Source organism: Lagopus muta, chromosome 7, assembly GCF_023343835.1.
Source record: "Lagopus muta isolate bLagMut1 chromosome 7, bLagMut1 primary, whole genome shotgun sequence".
NCBI lineage: Eukaryota > Metazoa > Chordata > Aves > Galliformes > Phasianidae > Lagopus > Lagopus muta.
Window position 1 is genome coordinate 35,289,969 of NC_064439.1, and position 21,410 is coordinate 35,311,378.

The window sequence follows — 21,410 nt, forward strand, 5'->3', positions numbered from 1 at the left end:
GTCTGTGACTTTTTTCTTGGTTTTGATCATTGCTGGCCATTACAGTTTGTTTTTCTCCTGAGGAAAAAAAAAAAAATAGCGCACTAACTATTATGGACATTCAACTTGATTTTAAATTTGGATATTAATGTACTGTAAATAGGTACTCTGCATTGTAGTCTACATTTGTTTGATACTTTCTGTAATATTTAAGAGTTGCTTGAAGGTATACAGAATGTACAGTTACTTAAAGCTAACTTTTTTCCTCTCTAATCAAAGGGGGTTCTAAGTTCTTCCTTTATGGCTAGGACAGTAATAAATAACGCTCCTGTATCTGTAACATAAGTACTGCTGTCTGTCAATAATGAACTTTGCAACTTTGTTTTCCAAAGTACATTTTATTTTGACCTGTCCAGTATATTGCACTAATTCTTAGTTATTTTCATTATATGAAATCTACCAAGTGTGTCAGAAGAGATGAATTAGTCTATTTAAATGTTGAACTGATAGCAGAAACTTGTGCAGATTTTTAATTTGCAGTAATCTGGGTTTAGCAAGGCAAATGACAGTTCACCAGTGTTTAGTTTTATATTGAGGTGCTCAGGTTTGAATAAAGTGGTTAAAAAAAAAATCTGTGCTTACTGTTTCTTACTGCGAGTTTCAGAGGTATTTATTTCATTTGAACAGTTTGAGAGCACGTCTGATTTGCTATATGGGTCAGCATTTAAGGTGATTGCAAGTAACTTCATGACACAGCTAAATATAAGCTTGTGCTGTGTGGAACTCCATTTGTCATATGATACCTCTTAAATGTTTAGTTAGTTGGGTAACTTATCACATCCGTTTAGAAGTACAATCAAAATAGTAATATTATCTCTTGAACCTGCATGTAATGCAGCCTTTACCAATTGTTCACTGATGTAGCTTGCTGCGTTGTCATAGAGTGCCTTGGAAGTGACCCCACCTTTTCCTGCAATTTGTGATTCACAACTGGCCAGGTATGTTTTTATGTCTTCTTCAAAATGTGTAGGTGTCTTACAATCCACTGGCAATGGAGCCTTCAGCAGTTGGTGGCCAGTATAACCTACAGGCTTGGCATGTGATATCTTAGAATTTGTTTTTTCAGCCAGTTGTAGATCTGAGTCATAAATAGAGAGAGATGCTTTTGTACAATTTTGAGTCTGTTTCATGTCTTCAGACCTTACTGTCAGTTTATTTGGCAGCTGTTTGTGGATGTAACTTGGACTAGTTGCATGGATAATGTCTGTTTCTTCTGGTGCTGTGGTTTGTGAATGTGACTGAGAACTGTTACGTAGATAAACTTTTCTGTCCTCTGACTGCTTCATTTCTTCAGAGCTGACTTGTGTGCTAGAATCAGACTGTTTTATCCCTCTTTTCTCTGGACCTATCTCATCATTACTAAAAAGTGTCAGTTCTGGATCAGCTTGATTTTTGTGGTCATCAGTTTCCTTAGGAACATCTCCATTTTCACTTTGCAAATAGCTCATCCTAGAACATCTTGGCTTTCCGTGTGTAGTGCTGCTTTTTGAGTCAGGGAGAAAAATCTCCATACTGGAGTCCTGCATCTCTGTTCCAACTTGCTGATAATTTGTAGCCTTTGAGTCGGTTAACTCTTCTTCAGAGCGGGGTAACAAATACAGGCAGTTATACAGAGAAGCCCCGTTTTGTTGAATGCGTTCATACATTCTCAGATAATGAGTGAATGTTGTTAGTGTTAGCGCACACACTTCCTTGTAATCCAGAACCTCCCAAAGCCCGTTAGAAGCTAAAATAAGAAATTGACAGGAATCGTCAATTGGGACAGAGATGCTATGAGGTACAGGAATCACAGATCCTTTAAGTGCGGGATCTCCGTGATATCCAAGACCTCTTGTAGTTCTAAGGTGACCCTCTACTAATCCATCTGGTTCATTAGGGCTGATGTTTCCACCATTCTGAAGTATGCGTTTTTTCTCCCTTACATTAGAAGTGCTGTGCTCTTCTGAGAGGCGATAACTCTTGCCGTTTTTACACAAAACAGCGTGTACATTACCTAAAAGTAAAATTAATATCTTGTAACTGTAGCCCACTGATTATTTTCTTCTTACATTGCTGTAATATCAGTGATTAGGGTTCTGCTGAAGACTGGGGCAGAAAAAAAAAATCATAGTTCAATTTTTACTATTGTAGGCAGCAATGTGTCTATAAATTAATCCAGTTCTGTTTTACAGCAAGATTTTGTAGATTTTTTTCTCCTCCCACTACTCAGAAGACTGCTCTAAAGTCTTGTTTTTCTGACTGACTGCAGCTTAACTTTTGTGAGGAATCTGTGACATTTCAAATTGGCCTAACATCTGGCAGTCTGATAGAAATGTTACAATTGAAGCTCTTAATTGAATACAGAAGGATGGTGCCAAGTACTCTACTTCTCATGTACTTCTCTAGGAGAGAGTGTGCTCTCAAAACATTGTGGCTGAATTAACCTGTCAGAAAGCAAGTTCAGACTTCTTAAAGCACTATAAAATAGCTAGTAGCTAAATAATAATTTGGACGTTATTTAGGATTTACAATTCATTAGCATTATGCCTTAAGCCTATTCTTTGGGTGAGGAACTCGAGGGAGTAGGACTCTTTGCAGTAGTCTTAGACTAGTTTATTTCCTTTAGTAGAAATAAGAACTTTCTTTCACTTAATTATATTGAAATCCAGATGGTGAGAGTGGAGAAAGTATTAAAAATCACAACATTCCAGGTGATCAGCCTTGTCAGACTTGAATGCAGGGTATAAAGGAAAGCATTTCTGAAACAAGGTGAGCAGTGTTTGAGATACCCTGTGGCTATACTGAGAGGAGGTAATTTTTGTGTTTAGGAGAGTCTTTGCTCTTTTGGTGTAAGGACAAAAAGTGATATGCTAAAGACAAATTGAGTGGGATTGTAGCTTTCCAGATACTGTGTTGTCCACAGTGCATTCTTTTGCATTTTGCATTTTCTGACTAGAGGAAGGCATGAAAACTGTTTATAGGCAATGCTTATACAGTTGTATTTGTTGGTAAGTACTGGCATTGTCTACCCTAGGGGATAGTTCCAAGTGTAATTCCCTCTGAAGGTGGATTTCTCTAGGTGATTCGTAATATCAAACTGACAAATACAGATGTTTACAGAATGTAAACACCTTAAGTTATTTGCTTCTTGCTCCTTCCTCTGTAGTCTGATTTCTGCAGAAAACTAGCTGGATGCCTAAAACTTGTTTGATTCCTCAGAGTAAGACCCCAACTGAAAGCCTAACCAAGAGCGTAATGTAACCCATGTGTAAAAGTTTCTCTGCTAGAGAGTGAAATATAGATTGCTTTTGGGTGCAGGTTTGTCTGCAATCTAGAGACAGAGCGGATGAACCAACAAAAACCAGGTGACCTATTACTGTGAGACGAAATACAGCAAGCAGTGCTGCTGTCTTCTGCTCTGCCTATAAGAATGCAATTCTGGGAAAAAAAATTGTTGTGAAAATCTTTTTTTTGGTGGGGGAAATTAATGTAGTAGGTTAAGTAAATGTATATTTAGAGGTTGTTCAAGTGCAAGGACTTAAGTTGTAAAAGGCTTGAAGTATCTCTGATCAACTTGATTTACAGAGCTTGAGCTTATAGTATCTGTAATTGAAGCCACCATAAAACTGGTGCTAAGCTACCAGTGTTGATAATAGTAATTGTTAAGTTCTGGTGGCTGGAAAAATGCTTGTTGAAGATAAAGCATGGATATAGTAACAAGTGTTGGCAGAATAGTGAGGAAAGGTGGGTAGAGCACAGTAACATCTTTCAGTGTCATTGCACGTTCAGGTTGGTTTATAGAATCCTCAGATTTGCAGAGAATTGCATATTACTATAATTTCTTAATCTTGGATGAGTTGGATACAGATGTGGAATATAATATTTTTGCCTCCTAAAGAAATGAAGTATCTAAAAAGATTATCCTTTTCCTTCTTATTTCTGACCTTGATTAATTGCTATCAAATTTCACAGGGAGAAATATGAAGAGGTCACAGAAGCTTTCTGAAAACACTCATTTGAGGAGGAGAAAGTACCCCTGCTGATAGAAAATTAGTGTTAGCATGCTTCATGATAATGCTTCTTGAGAATGAGATGAAGGCATTAGTGCTGGGGACATAAATCAAGCAGAGACTGGAATGTACTTGAGACTGCAGACAGGATTTCATTTGAAACTGTTCATCAAGTAGCTTTAAAAACCAAAAACCAAACAAAAAAAAAAACAAAAAACCTCTGCTTGTGTATTTGTGGGAAAGCATTCTGTGTCATATGTATACAAGAACTTAACTGATAACAAGTTTCCCAGTGGGTAGATGTAATGAAGAATTCTAAAGGACTGCATGAGCTTTAGTTTGCATGAGCCTGCAGCAAATCTGGGAGGAGAGGCATTAGGAATATAACAACGTTTCTCATTGTGATTGATAATTTTCCACTTTATGGAAAGGTGACCTCCATAAGGAAGAAGGACTGAATAGATTTGACAATAGTAAATCACCGATTTCTGAAATGGACAGTTCAGATAATCCCTACAGATCGCATTTTCCAGTAGCAATATGAGGTGGCATTCAATGAAACAAATGACTAAGAGAAGAAAATACCTTTAAATGCATTTCTTGGACACTAGGGATTTATCAGATCTAGAATGTTTGTATTTATCCTAAAGTGATTGACACCTTAAGCTTCCTCTTGGTTTTAAATAGTACTTTTACGTGGGTCACATGAACAGAATGCTGTCCAGCCGTGTGTCTCACGTTAGTAAACTTAGGGCCTTAATTCAAATATATTGAGGGTTCTCATCCAATAATCCTGATACTGTTGCCTGATGCTGTTGTCAATTACAGAGATATTTACTGTGTTTCCTTCACATCGACAAGTTAAAGCAATTGCAGCTTTTTATCTCCAAATATTTACTGCCAGCAAACCTCAAAATTATTTTTCTTACTGGGCAGAGAGGAAAAAAATCCAGTGTGAAATGTACATACCTATGTTAGCAATGTGCAGGAGCCCAGCAACATCCTCAGTTGTCCTAGTTAATGAACTTTGCAAACTGTTTTCAAAATGTTCAGTGTCATCCGTATTTTCACTGGGGAGTCTTTCCATCAAACAGGTTACAGCTGAACAGCCACTCCATCGAACTCTGGAAACCTCATTCCTTCCTAGCTGTAAAAGTCTGTCCATTCTCCAGAAGGCCTTGGTGTATGCTCTGTGAATCCATTCGTAAGTATTTGTCTTATGGGTCTTGTTCTCCTGTCTGTCAGAGAAAATCCTCTCTTTTTCCCTGTAGTCTTCCGTGATTACAGTGGCAAGAGAGTCTAGAATTTGCCTTTCCTCCTTGGTCATTTTGTAGGAGGGATCTGTTTGAGCAAGCTGGTCAAGAAATAAAAGTGGAAGCTCTGCTGCAACTGTTTCTGCAGCTGTCATGCCATGGTGCCCATCAATTAGTCCCAGAAAACACGTATCTGACCTACTTCCATAGTTGTCCACTACAAAAAATCTGTCTTCCATGTCTCTCTGCCATATGGAATTTTTATCTTCACTAATTGATAATGCTTTTATTGATGAATTCTTTACTTCCTTGAGAGTGTTAACACTGTTTGTATTGTCATGATCACAACACAATATAGGAGCGTGACCATCCATAAGAAATTCAAATGAAGTATTGATCTCCTGCCGATGTCTTTCAGAATTCTTAGGAAGCTCGGTCACTTTTGAAATTAGCTTCTGTCGCTGAGCTAAAAGTGTTTTAGCATCCACCCTTGTTTGTGAGCTGTCACAGCCCAACAAAGTTAGAGCTTTGTGGGTTTTTTTGTGATGAAAAAAACGGTGTGGATATATTGCTTGTTGACATGCTGAGCAGAGAATTGAAATGCCTGTGGCACCTGCATTCTCAGATGCTATCATGATCTTCTCCAGATGATCTTCCTCATCTCTGCAGAGTTCATCATTGGGTGGTCTTGCTTTGTCCTGTGATTTTTCCTCCCATGTCATTCTATAAAGGAGTTCAATGTGCTATGAATTTTCACTTCAGTGTTAGATAAATACTACATCACTGTGCAATGTGTGACCTGTGTTTATAAATGAAATGATGTAAAAGGTGTAAAAACTGTTAAAACTTAGTAACACAGCTAATTCAAGAACTGAAAAATTTGGACATAGAAAGTGCATTATGCAGTTTGTTACCTTACACCTCCTAAGGTCTCAGTCAGTTTTCTGTTTCCTCACTGTGACTTGAAGCATAGCTCTGTGCCTTCATGCTGTTACTACTGCAGGTGCGAAGTGGTTTCTTATCAGGTTTTCTGTACCTAATCCTCACTTTCCAGACATGATAGTGGAGTGGGTGCATATTAAAAATTGAGAGTTAAAGGTGAAAAAATGCCTGCCAGTTTTGTGCGGGCCATTAGCATTGATATCTCTTCAATCAAATCTCATTTAATCAAATCAAATTTAGTCAATGCATTAGGAGTAACTGGAAAAATAATATAAAATTGGGGTATAGACACACAAGATACATAATATTTACATTTACATACATAACATTTACATGGATTATATTCTGTTGGGGTTTTCTGCTTACAAGAGTCAGACTTAGCAATGTGAATGTTCTTTTAATGTAGAATGGACTTTGAAAGTGTCAGTTTCTGAATTAATAAAGTATAGGGAAGAGCAAAATATTACCAAGCAGTGTTTGAGCTTTTAGATCTCTGGGAAACATACTGTCTCTAGTATCTTGTCAGCTTCCTATGGTGCATACCCTCTTCTTCGGCTGCATTGAAGTTCAGCAACTTCATCCTGCTTCAAGTTTTTCAGAGCTCCATATTTAAACTTGATACAGCCACACTTAGTAGTTATTTGGCAACTGTTACCTCTTCCAGGACTTTAGCTGGGAAGGATGCTTTTTTCTTTCTCACTCCTTCTGTTCATCATCTCTGAGTTGTAAGAATTTTAAAGAATCAAGTGCCTATGAGCAGCTGAGGCAGATCAATCATAAACTTTAAGAAGGAAAATTTACTCTATAGGGAGTGATAAATGCTAAGGTATTAGCAGAGCTATTAAACCCTTTTCACACAGTTGTATTGTTGTCCTTACAGAGGTGAGCCTGCATGTGGCTACAGCTCTCAATCTACTGTGGGACCATTTCATGGTAAGTCCATCTGTCTATTGGAATTGAGCATCAGGGTGCTTCAGAAATGCTACACCACTTTAGTGGGCAGAATAAGGAGGTACACATTCAAAATGCCAGCAGAAGACAGTCTCACACAGACCTCTCTCTTTATTCTGCATAGTCTGAATTTGAGCCTGGGAAGTTGTACAGGCCTTGTCACTGCTGTCCTGGTAGTGATGCATTCATGTCCAAGAAAGGTTAGGGCTAATATACACAGAAAATCTGGTGAACTGCTTTCTGTCAGCCTATTAAATATGCCACATGTAAAATGAATTCATATATAAAAGCTTATTGGATCAGAGACAAGAAGTTGAAAATTTTCAATAAAATGTTGGTTTGGCTTCAGGAAGCTTAGTTGTTAACACTCACACTGTTTATATTGCTGTAGGTGGGTGTGAGTGCTAACAAATTGCTATTTCAGAGAACCAGAACGGTCCTGGTTGATGACAGTATGAATAATCAGAATAATATCTATAATAATTCACATAGAATAACAGAATATGCCGCAGTTCTTCAGTTGCAATCATTTGCTCAAATTATTAAATGATCAGCTACCTTGTTAGATTTTTATAGAGTATATTTATATTGTTTATGCATGCTATATATACTTTACAGTCTACAAACCTGATAACAATAAAGAAAGGGAAAAATTCACTTTGATCTTTTGTGAGGGGAAAAAAGACTCGCTTATATTTTCTTCTCTCCTTGCTTTTTCCTCACCAGGAACAGATGCAGACTTGCAAATATTTTGCTATAGGTTTAAAGGGGATAGCAGTAAGATATTGTCATTACAACATTGGAAGCTTAAGCTCTAGTAGCCTCAGAGAGGGAAAGAGAAAACACAGCTTCCTAGCTCACTGCAATTTCCCTGTACCCATTTAGGGGGCCCAAGCCTGGCAGTGTTTAAATGTTCTGAACTAAAAATAGGAGAGCAGAGGAGAAGGAAAAAAAATAGAAGAATGGGCAGGGAAGCGTATTTTGAGATTGCTTGTTTTCAAGGGTAAATATTTTCTTTACTACTTGTGTTTCAGCTAAAAGCCTCTTGATCAGCTCTAAGTCTGGCTCCTACAGAGGTAAGCTGTCCTGCTGCTCTGCCTGCCTGTCCACTGCCATATGCAAGAGAGTGGCCGAACAGGCAGAGCGCGCAGCTGGGGCCATGGGCTTGTGTGACAGAGAGCACCATCATCTCAGTAACCCTATCTCTGGCAGCATCCTGTAGCTCTAGCACTTCTAGCTGCTTGCTGTTCACATAGCAAGAAGACTTCTTTTCCTCCAGTTTTGCTCTGCAAAGTGTTTTGTTTCTTTTTTTTTTTTTTTTTTTTTAGGTAGTGAAGATGTCACTCATGGAGATTTAATGATCCAGGATCTGATTTGTGTCCAGAGGAATCCCACATGTCCTCATCTCCTTCTGACTTGTCATTCCTGTCTTCACCCAGAGCATGCTTCTTCCTGTCTTACCTTTGTCACATTCAGCAATTAACTTAGTATCTAGTTGAAAACTCCTTCCTTCATGAACTCTGTATTACTGTTAGTACTAGCTATATGTTAGTGGCCATAGAAAACTCATGGATGCTGAGAGCTGTGCCAGGAAGGTGCCTACCTGCTTGAGGGTGACTGGAGGAGGCAAAGAAGATGTGCATGGAGGTCAGTGTTTCACTGAGCTTGTAAGGATATTACCAGCTAATATGTATAAACAGGCTGCACTGCTGCCAGATCTCCCTGAACAGCTGAGTTTCTCATACCTGCATACTGAAACTGTGACAGGGACTTGGCATCACTGGGATTGTGTGAGGTCCCCGCCCAGGAGCCAGTGTGAGCAGCTGCTGCAGCTGTGGTTTTGGCTGTGCCACCTCGTGGTGCTTTGCAAACCACACCCTGTCCTGGCAGGTGCTGCCTTGCCAGCAGACCACACATTTACTTGATCTCTTTTTCATGTGGTCTTTAGCCAAAGCAGCCACAAGCTAATATCTGTCATGAAAACACTCTTGTGGCTTTACTGAATGCATATACAACCTCTTAAAAACCCTTCATTTGAAAAGACAAAGCATCTGTGTCCTACACCTTCCTCTACTTTTAGGAGAGCTGGGCCTCCAAAACCATCTGCAGGAAGAACCATGCATCTTCTCCCAGGTGAGTCAGCCTAGGTCAGTACGGCACCTGACTTACTGTCTCCAGCAGCAACAGCATAGCTCCAAGGAAGCCCTGTTATGAAAGGTGGGAAGTGATGGAGATGAACCCAGTGAGTCACATGCTGTGCTGGGGCTTGGGAGCACTCCCAGCACTGGCCCTGATAATAGGCAAGAAAGAAGGAAGTGATTACCTTAATTTATTCCATAATTATTTTAATTATTAATTAGCCTCCTCACTTCTTAGTGTTGTCCTAAACTGGAACTGTGGGATTCCAGCCCCACTGGTATCGTGTCAGTTTGAAACTGCTCCCTGCATTAGGTTCTCTTAGAACTGTCCTCCTGGATAGAGGCAGTTCTTCACCAAGAGGCAGGCCTTTGAAGTGGGAGTTAAATAAACTTCCTCTACCACAGGTGCAAGATACCTGTGATGGTGGTAGCTGGATTTGTTGTGGTGGGGCAGAGGTGCCAGTTTGTAACCCACCACATGCCTTCTGTAGTGATCATCTTAGAGATATAAAAGGGATTTTCTCCTTGTGGCTTTTCTGTTTACATCAGTGTGTTATCAAAGGTGCAGCTTGGAGGACTGAGGCCACACGATTTCCCTGTCCTGCTGCCAGTTGCAGCTGTGTTAAGATACCAGGGATGGGTGATACCACCTGCTGCTGGTGTGGGGTGGTTGGGAAGAGGGTCCCAGAAAACTGCAGAGCTCTCTCTCTCACAGGAGAGGAGCAGAGGAGCAGAGAAAAGGATGTTAACAAGTAAAAAATAGGGAGGCAGAAGGAAGAGAAGGTAAAGGAGAAATAGATGATACATCCTGTGCCTGCAGGAGGCAAGGTAGATCTTGCCACCTTGTAACACAATGTGAGGCTGTACAGATGAGTAAGCAACATCAGCAAGTAGCTTCTGAACTTAGTTCATGTGTGCTTCATGTTGCATGGGGAAAGACTGCCTGTGGTGAGCTCAGCTGCCAGCTTTGCCCTGGTTTGGGTCTTTCAAAACTGACTGCAGCCCCAAAGAGTACATCTGGGGTAAGAAGTGAATAAAAATAGCAAAGTGCTTCAGCTCTCGTGAGAAGTTTTAGCAACACAAACAGCCATGATTGTTGCAGTGACATATTCTCCATTCTTTTTCTCTATTTTTTTTCCTCGAAGAAAAAAAAAAAAGTAATTGGGGTGTGATGTTCTCTTTAACAAAGGCCTATTGGTAAGTTTTGTAACCTGCGTTGTTAAAGTTGCAAGTAAGCACCATGGGAAATTGACAAGATGCTAGATATAATATAATGAACAAAAATGTTGTGTTACTAGTTCCAGTGACTCATAAAATATTGATAGCAGTCCAGAATGCCCGGTGACCAAGAGGAGGCCAATTCGCCCACAAGGAATGTGCTAATGAAAGAACGCAATTGGATTATATACTCCGAGAAATTCACTGGAAGGAGGGAGTTCTTTCTCCATTTGCATTGAATTCATGAATAAAACTGGTGGGAGAATGAGGAGTCCCACCACAAGCAAGAAAGGAGGGAGAGGTGTGGGTTGGGCACAGGGCTCTGCTTGGGCTGGGAGTTGGGGTTGGTGGGCTTGTGGAGCTGGGCCCTGGGCAGGGAGGCTCCTCGGATTGATCTGTATCAGGCTGTTTTTAGTTGAGTCATTTCATGTGGCCTTAGGTAGGCCCCAAAAGCTCTGCATGACAGCTAGGTAACAAGCAGCCATCAGCCTCACCCTAAGTTGCATTTTAATTTTCTTCTTTTATTGCATCAAGAATACAGCCATCTCCTTTGCTGGAATAATGTGTATGCTTTTGCATTTAAGCTTGCCTGGTATTCACAGTGAGTCCAGGCAGTGGTAGCATACTCGGGATGTGATGAGGGATGGGAGCCCCAACTATGAGCAGAGCTTTCCTGGGGCAACACCAGGCTAAAGGGAAAAGTATGGGAGTTGGTGTGGACATCACCTGGCTCCTGGTTGGCTGTGGAGCAGATGAGCAGCCCTCCCAGAGTCACAAGGCTGCCTGACTGAGCTTACAAGCTGGGCAAGAGGCAGCTGGGCTCACCTGGCTGCCACTGGTGCTTACTAGGAGCTACTTCCAGACTTGGCTTCTCTTGAGAAAACCCACTGAAATGCCCCAAAGGATGGAAGCTGAAAAACGTGGCAAGGATTTTTAAGACAATGCTTTGAGTTTGATTCTAAGTTAATATCTTTGCATTATGTACTTACTGATTCAAAATAAGCACTGCAGTCATTCTGTTGTGCTCAGGTTGAGCTGTGTGTATGTTATAAAAAGAGAATAAAGATGTGCTTGCTTGGGACTTCAATCAACAGAAAAATTCAAATATATGAAACTGAGAATGGAATGTATAACAGTCATATGTTAAAACACAATTTTTTTCAGCTTTTCTCGTGTAGTGTAACTTGTTATGGCCAAATTATATTCCTGAAGCTACTGCAAGTCAGTTCAGCCCAAGTTATACCCTGTATTTCCAGCCAGCAAATGGTCTTTTCCTCATACCTGTGGCAGTTCTTGCCAAAATTTTAACTGTCCCAAGGACTTAAGACAAATCCTTGGGCTTGCTTTGTTTTAAAAAACATAATAACACCAGTTAAAATGGAAACAATGATTTAATAGATGTCACAATTATATATACATATAAAATATATATCTAAAAGAGGACTTACCTATCTGCAGTTTAAGCGTGTTTTCTTTTTAGGCTGCTTCTCCATGATAGCAGGCAACACTGCATTTGTAGTGACATTGGTGTTTATAAATGTTACTATAGTAACTGTATCCGTAGCCACAGTCTGGTAGACTAACTGTTCTGGTAGACTTAGTGCTCTGGTTATCTGGTGAGCAGAAGGCAAAAAGCAGAGATGTGGTGTAAGGCAGATGTGCTCTTGAGGCTTCAAGGAGGGACTGTAGGAATATAGAGTTTTGCCTTTATACTAATCTGCGTGCAACTGTGTGCAATATGGTTTTGTGATAGACCCTCATAAACACACCATGAAATGTTTTATTTCAGTGGAAATAAAGAAGTTACTGGGCTTTTGAGAACTGTGAAGAGAGTAGAGTGAAAAGATTAAGGTTGTTCACCTGGGGAATGATCCTGTGAACACTTGCCTGTGCAGCTGCAGACATAAAGGGCCTAAAATGTATTGATGGAATTGCCCAGCTGTGCAAAAATAGTAAGTGTTGAGAATTGAAACGGGGAATTCAATTGTATATGGGTGTGCAAATGATAGTGGGTTGCATAAATACCATTAGCTGTGGAACGGCTCCAGCAGCTCGGTCCAGCCCGGGAGCCCGTGTCCAGCAACGGCCCCCCCGGCCTGTAGGAGCCAACTATAGTTTCAGAGGATCTGCTCGGTCGTCATCACGTTTGCAGAGCGTTGTAAAGCTGAAAGTGAAACTGCGCGGTAACAGTTTCGTTTTCGAGTCCGGGGGAAAAGTGGAAACGTCGCCTACATAAAGGAACGCGAGCAGAGAGGCTGAGGAAATTGTTCTTAAATGGTTGTTATCATACAGCGGCTTTTTGTCATTCTAAGACGCGATTCGACGACTTCCATTAACAACAAAGAATTCTCAGATTTAACAGAAGCGAATTTATTTATTCTTTTTATTCCTGTTAATACTCCGCTAAGCCAGGGGCTGCGTTTCCCATCACCTCCGAGCGCAGCGGCTCCTCCACCTTAACAGTCCGTCTTAACGCAGCGGGGATGGCAGCAGCCATCTTACGGGTCGCTGTCACAGCTGCCGGGAGGACCGCGCCACCGCCGGGCTTCGCCGCAGCCTCCCGGGGCCGCTTACAGCCGGGCAAGAGATGGAATGGGGCAGGTGCAGAAATCCGGAGCTGCTTTTTTTGCAAGTGCACGTTACGCACTGGGATCCCCCTTCCTCTCGGTGTTGCAGCCTGAGGTTGACACATCAAAGAGCTGCGGATCGCACACCAGAGCCCAGCCTCGATCCCGACCTTTTAAGCCGCGGTGCCCTGCTGTGGAAGTGCCATTTGCGGTTTCTCGCGGCTCGGCCGCGATTTTACATACGAGCGACAGAGCGTAACTTCGTCGGGACTCCTGCGCGCAGAGCGCAGTGACTGCGGTGGGATCATTTGCTTAATTGTTGCTTTCAATTGAAAGGTAGTAGACAGACGATGACCCGCTGTCAGCGCTAAAGGAGATGTTCCTGGAAAATGCAGGGAATGGAGCAGAGGGTCATCTGAGTTTTACGTTTAAAAGAAACTGACAGATACTGATAGGCTGACTTGGAAATCACCTACAAACCCGCTGAAAAGCAGCCGCAAAGCGCACAGCGTGGAAAAGCACTGCTGAAGTCAAATAAACCGTGGCCCTACAAGGGGCAAAGGAGGCGCGGGGGCTCCGCTGGTGAAGCGACGATGCCTTCCCTTCCCCGGGCTCCTCAGCCCCGAGGGCCGGGCCCGCACTCGGCGCCTTTGGTCGCCGCCCGCCCCCGCGCAGCCCCGCGCTTCGCGGCGGCGGGAGGCGGGCGCCGGCTCCCCCCCGCCCGGCGGGACAGGAGCCGCCCGCGGAGCGCAGGGGCCCTCCTCCCGCCCCCCACCCCCCCGGGGAGCAGCCGGCGGCGGCGGCGCGGCGAAGGGGAGGGTCTAGGGCCGGGCGCACCGCGCCGGCCGGCCGGACGGGCGGCTGCCGCCGCGCCGCAGGCATGGCGGAGGCGGGCGGCGGGGCCGCGGCGGCAGGCGGCGGGCCGCAGCAGGGCTCCCCGGCCGCCGGGGGAGTGGCGGCCGCCGCCGCCGGGGGCCCGGCCCGTAATGCCGCCGAGAGCCCCGGGGGGCCCGGCTCTGCGCGCACGGCCGGGAAGAAGGCGCAGCTGCGCGCGGCTCCGCGGGCCAAGAAGCTGGAGAAGCTGGGCGTCTACTCCGCTTGCAAGGTACCCGGCCGCGAGCGCCCACCCGCCCACGGAGGGTGGGGATTGACGGAGGGAGGGGAGGAGGGGAAGGCAGCGCCGGGCCGGGCAGGGCGGGAGGCGGCGCGGCTGCAGCCCGGCGCTCCCCGCGGAAGCGGCGAGTCCGGCGTCGCCGTGGGTCCCGCCGCCCTCGGAGCCTCCCGGCCGGCACCGGCTGCCGCGCCTCGGGAGAGTCGGCGTGTAGCCTCCGCCCTCGGGAAAGTTGCGGCCCCGTCGTCACGTAGCTCCCGGCCGGGCCCCTGCCCTCCGCCGCGCCCTGCCCCGGCCTCCCGCACCGCCCGGCGTCGGTCGCTGCCGCTCCGCGTTGCCCTGCGCACCACGCCCGTCCCTACACCTGCAGCCCGCTTCTGGGCGCGGAGGAGCCGCGACCCGTCCGCTTGCTGCGGGTGCGGAGCGCGGCCAGTGTTGTGCTGCCACGGGGCTCGGTAACAGCGGTGGAGGTGTCTCTGTGTGTGCGGTGCAGAGCTCCGCGCAGGGCTCCTGCAGGCCGCGCTGGGGCTGTCAAGGCGATTCCTGGATGCACAGCGAGCTGACACGCTCGGGTTGGCAGCACTGATGCGAAACACTCCAGTAATGCTCTCGGTGCTGAAAATAATTGAGCTGTTTGCTGGAAAAAGTGTGTTTCTGTGTTGTTGTTTCTTTGTTGTTCCCTTACTTTGGGACCTCCAAGAAGGCAAGTGTGAAGTGAATGCCCCAACTAATTGCTCACTGATGTGAGGGAGCATCCCTGTGCAGGTCCGCTGCCCTGCTTGGTGATGTGAAGAGCTTGCTGTCTGCTGGAGCTGTGTCGCAGTACTGTCATTTGAGGGCAAGCTCAGAAAGCCACATGCATCAATGTCTCTGCAGTTCACAAATGTGTAAGCATCTTTGCTTTGGCCTCGTTGAGTCCATGGTGTGCTGTGAGGTTATACCATGTCAGTCAGTTAAAACCATCCAGGCTTGGAAACCTGTAGCCTTCATGGAAGGTGGGGGAAGGTGGTTTTAAGCTTTCCTGTTGCAATGAAGCAATGTCTCTGCACTCTGCTTCCTCAGTGCCTTAGCAGCTTCTGTGCACCGGCAGAGAAGAGGGTGCTACTGGAAGGACAGAGCCTGCTGCCAGCCCTCCCAAACCTCTCAACAGGGTGCTGGTGGTACAGTGACCACTCACCCACTCATGTCCTGCAGAGGTGTCTGTATCATCTCCAGGGTTCTGCAGGGAGGCCCAAACGGTGCTGCCTGATGGATCTGGGTGTGTAGCTGGGGTACCCTGGGCTTCATCCTCAACCCCTGTCAACAAGCAGCCACAGAGCAGTACTCAGTGTGACTCCATATGCAGATTCCAATGGAAACGTAGCCTCTGCTACCTGACTTGCTTTCAAAAAAAGGAATGTATTGGCAGACAACATTCCTTCAGGTCTCAGAACGTCAACAATGAGACATCCTTGTAAACTGATCGAGTGTGTTCTCCTCTGGGGCAGGGAGAGGATGAAGCTGGATGGAAGGATGTGTTGTTTTTCTTCCTAAACACCTGGCTCCAAACTTCTTGGGCCTGCAAGAGGCTGTAGCAGCACAGAGGGGAACATTGAGCTTTTTCTTACTCTGGGTTCCAACTCCTGTTCCACTTGTTCTGTGTGTATGAAAGCTCAAACAGTCTATCTCTGAATGAGGTTTCTGTGGTAGCAGCCATGTTGATCTGCAGATCTATGTAGAGCTGTATAAGTTGGAGGGAAGAAAATGTATGACAATTTTTCTTAGTGTTGACAACCTTTTCCTATGTAAAATTCACCCCACATTGCTCCTACTTCAGCACACAAAACATATTAGAAACTGAATTCCAGAGATGCAGGGAATGGCAGGGGCCGTGGGTTCAATGGGGCTGAGCAGCAGCATGACAAGATGGAGAGATGTCAGTGGCTGGGAGAATGCCTGGGGTGAGCGAGGAAAGGTGCCATGCTGGAGAGGAGGTTGCAAGCAGAAAGGAGTTGGAGGTACTGCTGAACTGAGTGAGAACTGAGACTAGGGAGCTGCTGCCCTGTCCTGAGACTGGAGATACATGTTTGCTTGTTTTTATTGAGTGGTTTGTTTTTGTTTTCCTGCTAAGGAATTGAGGCAGGAGAGTGGTCACCATGGAGCTGCACTACTTGACTTTTCTCCCGTGAAATAAAAAGCTCAGGGGTAGAAGAGCAAGAACAGCCTCTTCTGTGTTTAACAGCCCTTTAAACGCCTGAGTTTGTGTGGGGATAATGTCCATTCTGAACAGAGATATGTAAGGAGTTGGCAGTTTTCATGACTTTTAGAAGTGCACAGTGGAGCTGTATTTGTGCAACGTTTTGCATTTGGCAGTCTCTATAACTGCGTACATATGAGTGACTGCATACATCGTTTTGGTTTTGCCCAGTGTGAAATTCAGCATTGGACACATGAGTTTGCAGCTTTTTTCATAAAAGCAGCACTGTGTTGCTTACACACATAAATATGTTTAATGAAGATGGAGGAGGAAGTCCTTTTTTTTTCACACTATTGATTTGTGAAAACACAACTTTCTTTTTTAGTCCCATTGGGAATTTTTCTTAAAAATATGTTGAAATAGGTACTTTTTTAGTAATCTAGATTTTCTGTACAGTTGGTTATTTCTCACAGTAATACCTAGATGCTTGATAATGTAATTAGAGCCCTATCACTTAAGGCATTTGCACAAGCAGCGGGAAATAACACCTCCATAAAGACAGTGTGGTTTAAATAACCAAAACATCACAAGCAGGGCTATGAGGAGATTTGGCCAAGGCCCTGTGAGTGGCAGATCTTGAACTGTGATCTGGGTTTCCTTGCTGCAGAGCAGCTGCTGACCCTTGATATGGCCACTTTTCCCCACTTCTGATCATGCACGGATGTCTGTGGTGTTTTCTTGCCCCCACACATTAAAAATAGTTTGTAGGGCCGTGGTTTCCATAACGTTGTACAATTTTTCCTGACTTCAGTAAGACTGATCAAGATGAGGGAGGCTGAACTGCGTTGTTTGACTTCACTCAGCTCTGCACTGTGAGAATACAGCTCCTTGAAGCTCCAGGGAAAATGTTTGGAAGTTGTTTTCTGGAGAAATTAAGGAGGATGAACAGAAAATCTAAATCTTCCTTGCGATTGTTTATGTAGTAAGATGAATATGTTTTGTGACTATTGCAGTCTGAATTAAAGCATCTTCATTTAAATCAAACATTAACATCACCAGGTGGGAAATGGATCCCCGTTTTAAATAAAAAACATTTATATGGTGGCCTACATCTATCCTGTAGGTGAGAGAAACCTGAACAGAATGTGACACAAAATACCTGGATTGATCTACAGAGGAAGAATGTGCTTAGAGCTGATCATCGAACTGGTTACTTTGTGTTGTTAAAGGCAAATGGGTTGGCTGCCTTCCTGATGCATAGGAGTAGATAGATCTGTGAGCAGCGTCTGACTGCCTGGTTGCTGGGTGCTATACATTGGAGTAGGAAAAATAAGCATTTAAATTTCATCTAGGTTTTTGTTGTGGTTTGTGTGGTGTTCTTTGTTACAGCAATAATTTGAGATTATTGTTGTAGGAGGCAGCATGTTACAATGGGTTATTCTGCTCACTTTTTGTGCTGGGAGGAAAAGTAGTTTTTCTGGAGCAATTGTACACGCTGGAAACAAGAGCCATGGTGCTGTGTATCTGCAATGTGCTGAGTGAGCTTGGCTTTTTGTTACTGGGCAGGGCAGCTTGCGTGGTTTGGAGCAGAAGAGAGCCCAGAGCAAAAGCTGCTGTGAAACTCAGTTTTAAGGCTGCTGAAGTCTTTCACTTTGTAGTTAAGTTAGCTTGAAGCTTGCCTTCCTGTGCCCTTTTCACCGCTCCAAAAGGGGAGGAATTTTTTAGGCAGTAAGACATTGTAACAGTGCTCATTTAGCCAGTATAATTATATAATAACAGCTTCCTGACAGGGCCTGGGGAGTGCAACACTGTAGCTTCCAAAGGCACTTCTTTCAAGTAATAATGCTAACATGTCTTTCAAGATCCGTTTTTGACCTGGCATGGATATATTGGGTATTCTAAAGAAAAGAGTAACTTTAGTTTGTCCAGAGCTGCTGTTTTCATAGCCTTGAGCTGTTGCACCATTCAATTTTCCCCATTATATCTAATACGGAAAGTATAAAAAAACTGATTGAAAATGCACCACTTTTCAGCTCAAAATGTACATAATTTCTGCACTGCTTTTGAGGGGAGTGTGTGGTTGCTGTGTTCGGTTACACTGAACTCAGTTTTATTCAAAAATGCCAATTAAGATGCTGTGGTGATCCTTGGGCCTGTCAGGACAACACAGGTTACTTTGCAGTCCTCAATAAGCAGGAGTGCCCATCTTTCTGCAGTGCCTTTATCACAGCTCTGCAGATGTTCCCGAAAACAAGACCCAAGGACTGGATGTGCAGCTTAAATGCTTCTTTTCCTTCCTCCTCCCCCTACTTCCCCCCCACTCCCCAACTCTTTTGATCTTAAATTAAGTTTTTGTGGAGGTGAAGTCATACTTTATTTTCAAATGAAAAGCAGATGAGTGACATTTAAAAAAAAAAAAAAAAAAAAAAAAAAAAAAAAAAAAGCTTAAGATAGTCAGGGAAAGGACTGAATTAACAAAATACAGTGGAAGACGTGAAACAACTCTGCAATTGAAGTCACTGAGGAATGCACATTGGGTATTCAGTGCAAAATACTTGCACTGTCAACATCTACAATGAAAGCTTAGTTTTAAAGAGGACCCTTCTGGGCTGCTTTCCCCCTTAGTTAACAGAACTTTTATGCTGATTCTGGTGTTTTACAGAGAGAATAAAGAAAAAAAAATACCCTAAGAGTTGTTAGAGAAAGATCTCTGGAATAATTCAAACAATACAAATTAACATCTGCTTCAAAATATCTGGCAAGGAAATGCTACCAAGGGCTGAAAAAGATCTGCCACTGAACACACTGTTTTTATTCTGCTGTGCGTGGGTTGATATTTATTTTTGGCAGCTTAACTGAGCTGTTATTGCAATTCATACATCTGTTTGTTTGCATCTTTGCTGTTAATTATTGTGTAACACTAAAATTTCTGTAGTTACTCACTGTTTATAGATTTTTAGGCTTTATCATAAACACTGTGTGGTGAGCTTCTGCAAAATGCTGCTTCCACTTGGAAAAGAATTTCTCAAAATGCCTGTGCCTAGGTTGTAGGGTTTTTGGTGTGTATCGTTTTTCACTGTGGTATGATTTAAGGCAATTAATAATGAGCATTGTGTTATGTCAGTAATTTACAGAGTTCAATGTTTGTCCAGACAGCTGTATGGAAAGGATCAAATCTTGCTTCCCTCAACTAATATTCAGTCTTTGTTTGTTTGTTTGTTGGTCTGCTTGAGAACTTACAACTCTCTCTTGAATTTTCTTTGGCAATATTCTCATTTTCTGACAGTCTTCTCAGTTTCTCTCCATTTTTTTAATTCTCATGGCAACATTATCTCTTCACAAAGCAAATGTGGGTAGATTATTTGGCTTTAGTTTTGCCTAACTTGAAGTGCTAAATGAAAATATGGCTTCAAATCATTTTACTTGCTTTCCCAGTCCTCACACCAGGGCAATCCTTGGTTCTCAGGTGCCACTCAATCACTGACCTCTCTTTCTAGTCATCAAACATTAATAGGTCCAGTAGGTTTGGATAACAAACAAAAATAAAACTCATTCAATGCCTGAGAAACTGCAAGAGACGGCTTCCACTACAAAATAACATCAGCCCTTCTTCACTTCCTTGCCAATTCTATTACTCATAGAAAAATAATGTGAAATTCACTGTAAATCATTCCAGGTTGCATTTGCTGAGGCCTAAAAAAAAAAGTAATTTTAATTTTCCCCAGATTTCCCCATGTTTCATGCTGAAATCCCCCTGATGCAATATTTTAAATGCATCATACACTCAGTGCGCTGGAAGAGCTGCTGGATCCAGACAGTGCAGCAGGTCCCTCTTCCAAGGGGAGTATGTGGAAATGGCTTTGCTGGGCACTTGCAGGTGTGTTTCTGAGTATCCTGGAGCTGAAAGCACCACTCTTCCCTTCTACCATGCCTGAATGCCATCAGAGCCTCGGGCCAGGAGTCCAGTTGGATAAACACTTCTGCAGTAGGAATGGTAAAAATATCGTGTGGTGCTCAGCAGAACACAGGCAGCAGTTGTGCTACTGCTCAGGTTGCTGAATATTGAAATTGGAGTGGATGAACATTTTACCACCGGTCTACAAAGCTGTCAGTTTTAGGTGCTGTCAAACCACAATCTTTTCTGCTTTTTTTGGGTACTCCTTCCTTAGGTGAGATGAGATTTGGAAACCTAATAGGAAAATGAAATAGGTTTCTAAGATAGATTCTATTAAATGTATTCAAAATCATTTTGAATAAATGTCATGTTAGTGCTGAATGTATTAACTCCACCATTTTTCCTACTAAGGTTGATTCAGCCATAAATATCACGCAGCCATTGACACTTTTCTCATGGAGCTCTTGGCATTGCAAATTTATGAGGATCTCATTACAGCCCAGCGCGCAGATATCTCTGAACAGTAGAAAAACATTCTTTTCTTCTGATTAGATCTTCAAATGGGAATGTGAATGCTGTTAGGAGAACCTTACCATGAAAATAACTAAGAACTTCTGGATGTACGGAAAAAAATCCCCTCCTGTAAAGCTGCTCCTCAGATAAAGTCTTAGCTGACTGATTTGAAATGTGGTTACCCAAGTCTTCACATTCCCTTTTTATGTCCATCCCTGTTAGCTGCAAGCCCTCGTTGTTGTTTCGGTCCGTGACCATAACAACCTAGGTTGCTCTGAAATTAGTGCCTCCTATTTATTTCTATGGAAATTACAGCAGATACAAAGCCCACAATAGCACTGTTTAATAAAGGAAGTTCTCATCTACAAAGCACTTTTTCGACATAGTCACCACCATTAGCTATGTGTTTTTGGCAGTGATGAACAAGAGCCTGAATGCCACACTCGTAAAATATCTGTGTGGCCATTCAGAACTTGGCTTGCCTTTCTTGTTGATGAAACTGCTAAAATGCCTCACTGTGCTCACATCTGCTCTTTGATCTCCACAAATGCTCAGCAAGCATCAATGAAGGTCAGTGGGTACTGTTTTTTTCTGCATGGAAGAATTCAATTCCACACT

At 43.4% G+C, this 21,410-nt stretch overlaps 2 protein-coding genes and 1 long non-coding RNA gene across 4 annotated transcripts in view; 2 read left to right on the top strand and 1 right to left on the bottom strand.

Moving 5' to 3' along the window:
* Positions 1 to 62: 62 nt before the first annotated feature.
* PP2D1 (protein phosphatase 2C like domain containing 1) lies at positions 63 to 6,592 on the bottom strand. The gene is made up of 2 exons (XM_048950991.1): positions 4,998 to 6,592; positions 63 to 2,032 (listed from the first exon to the last, which is right to left on the bottom strand). Exons 1-2 carry the CDS (start codon positions 6,001 to 6,003, stop codon positions 798 to 800), a joined length of 2,241 nt encoding a protein of 746 aa, XP_048806948.1. The 5' UTR covers positions 6,004 to 6,592; the 3' UTR covers positions 63 to 797.
* On the top strand, positions 5,129 to 11,905 carry LOC125695936 (uncharacterized). Of its 2 annotated transcripts, none has more exons than XR_007378109.1 (3): positions 5,129 to 5,232; positions 7,104 to 8,250; positions 8,503 to 11,905. It is a non-coding gene; the product is annotated as an uncharacterized LOC125695936 (long non-coding RNA). The 2 variants fall into 2 exon arrangements; XR_007378110.1 differs by having other exon boundaries at positions 7,104 to 7,156.
* A 2,072-nt stretch (positions 11,906 to 13,977) lies between these two features.
* KAT2B (lysine acetyltransferase 2B) overlaps positions 13,978 to 21,410 on the top strand; it is a 39,886-nt gene continuing 32,453 nt past the window's right edge. Inside the window, exon 1 of the mRNA XM_048952190.1 lies at positions 13,978 to 14,202. Within this exon, the coding sequence (XP_048808147.1) occupies positions 13,978 to 14,202 (225 nt within the window). The remainder of the gene's footprint in view (positions 14,203 to 21,410) is intronic.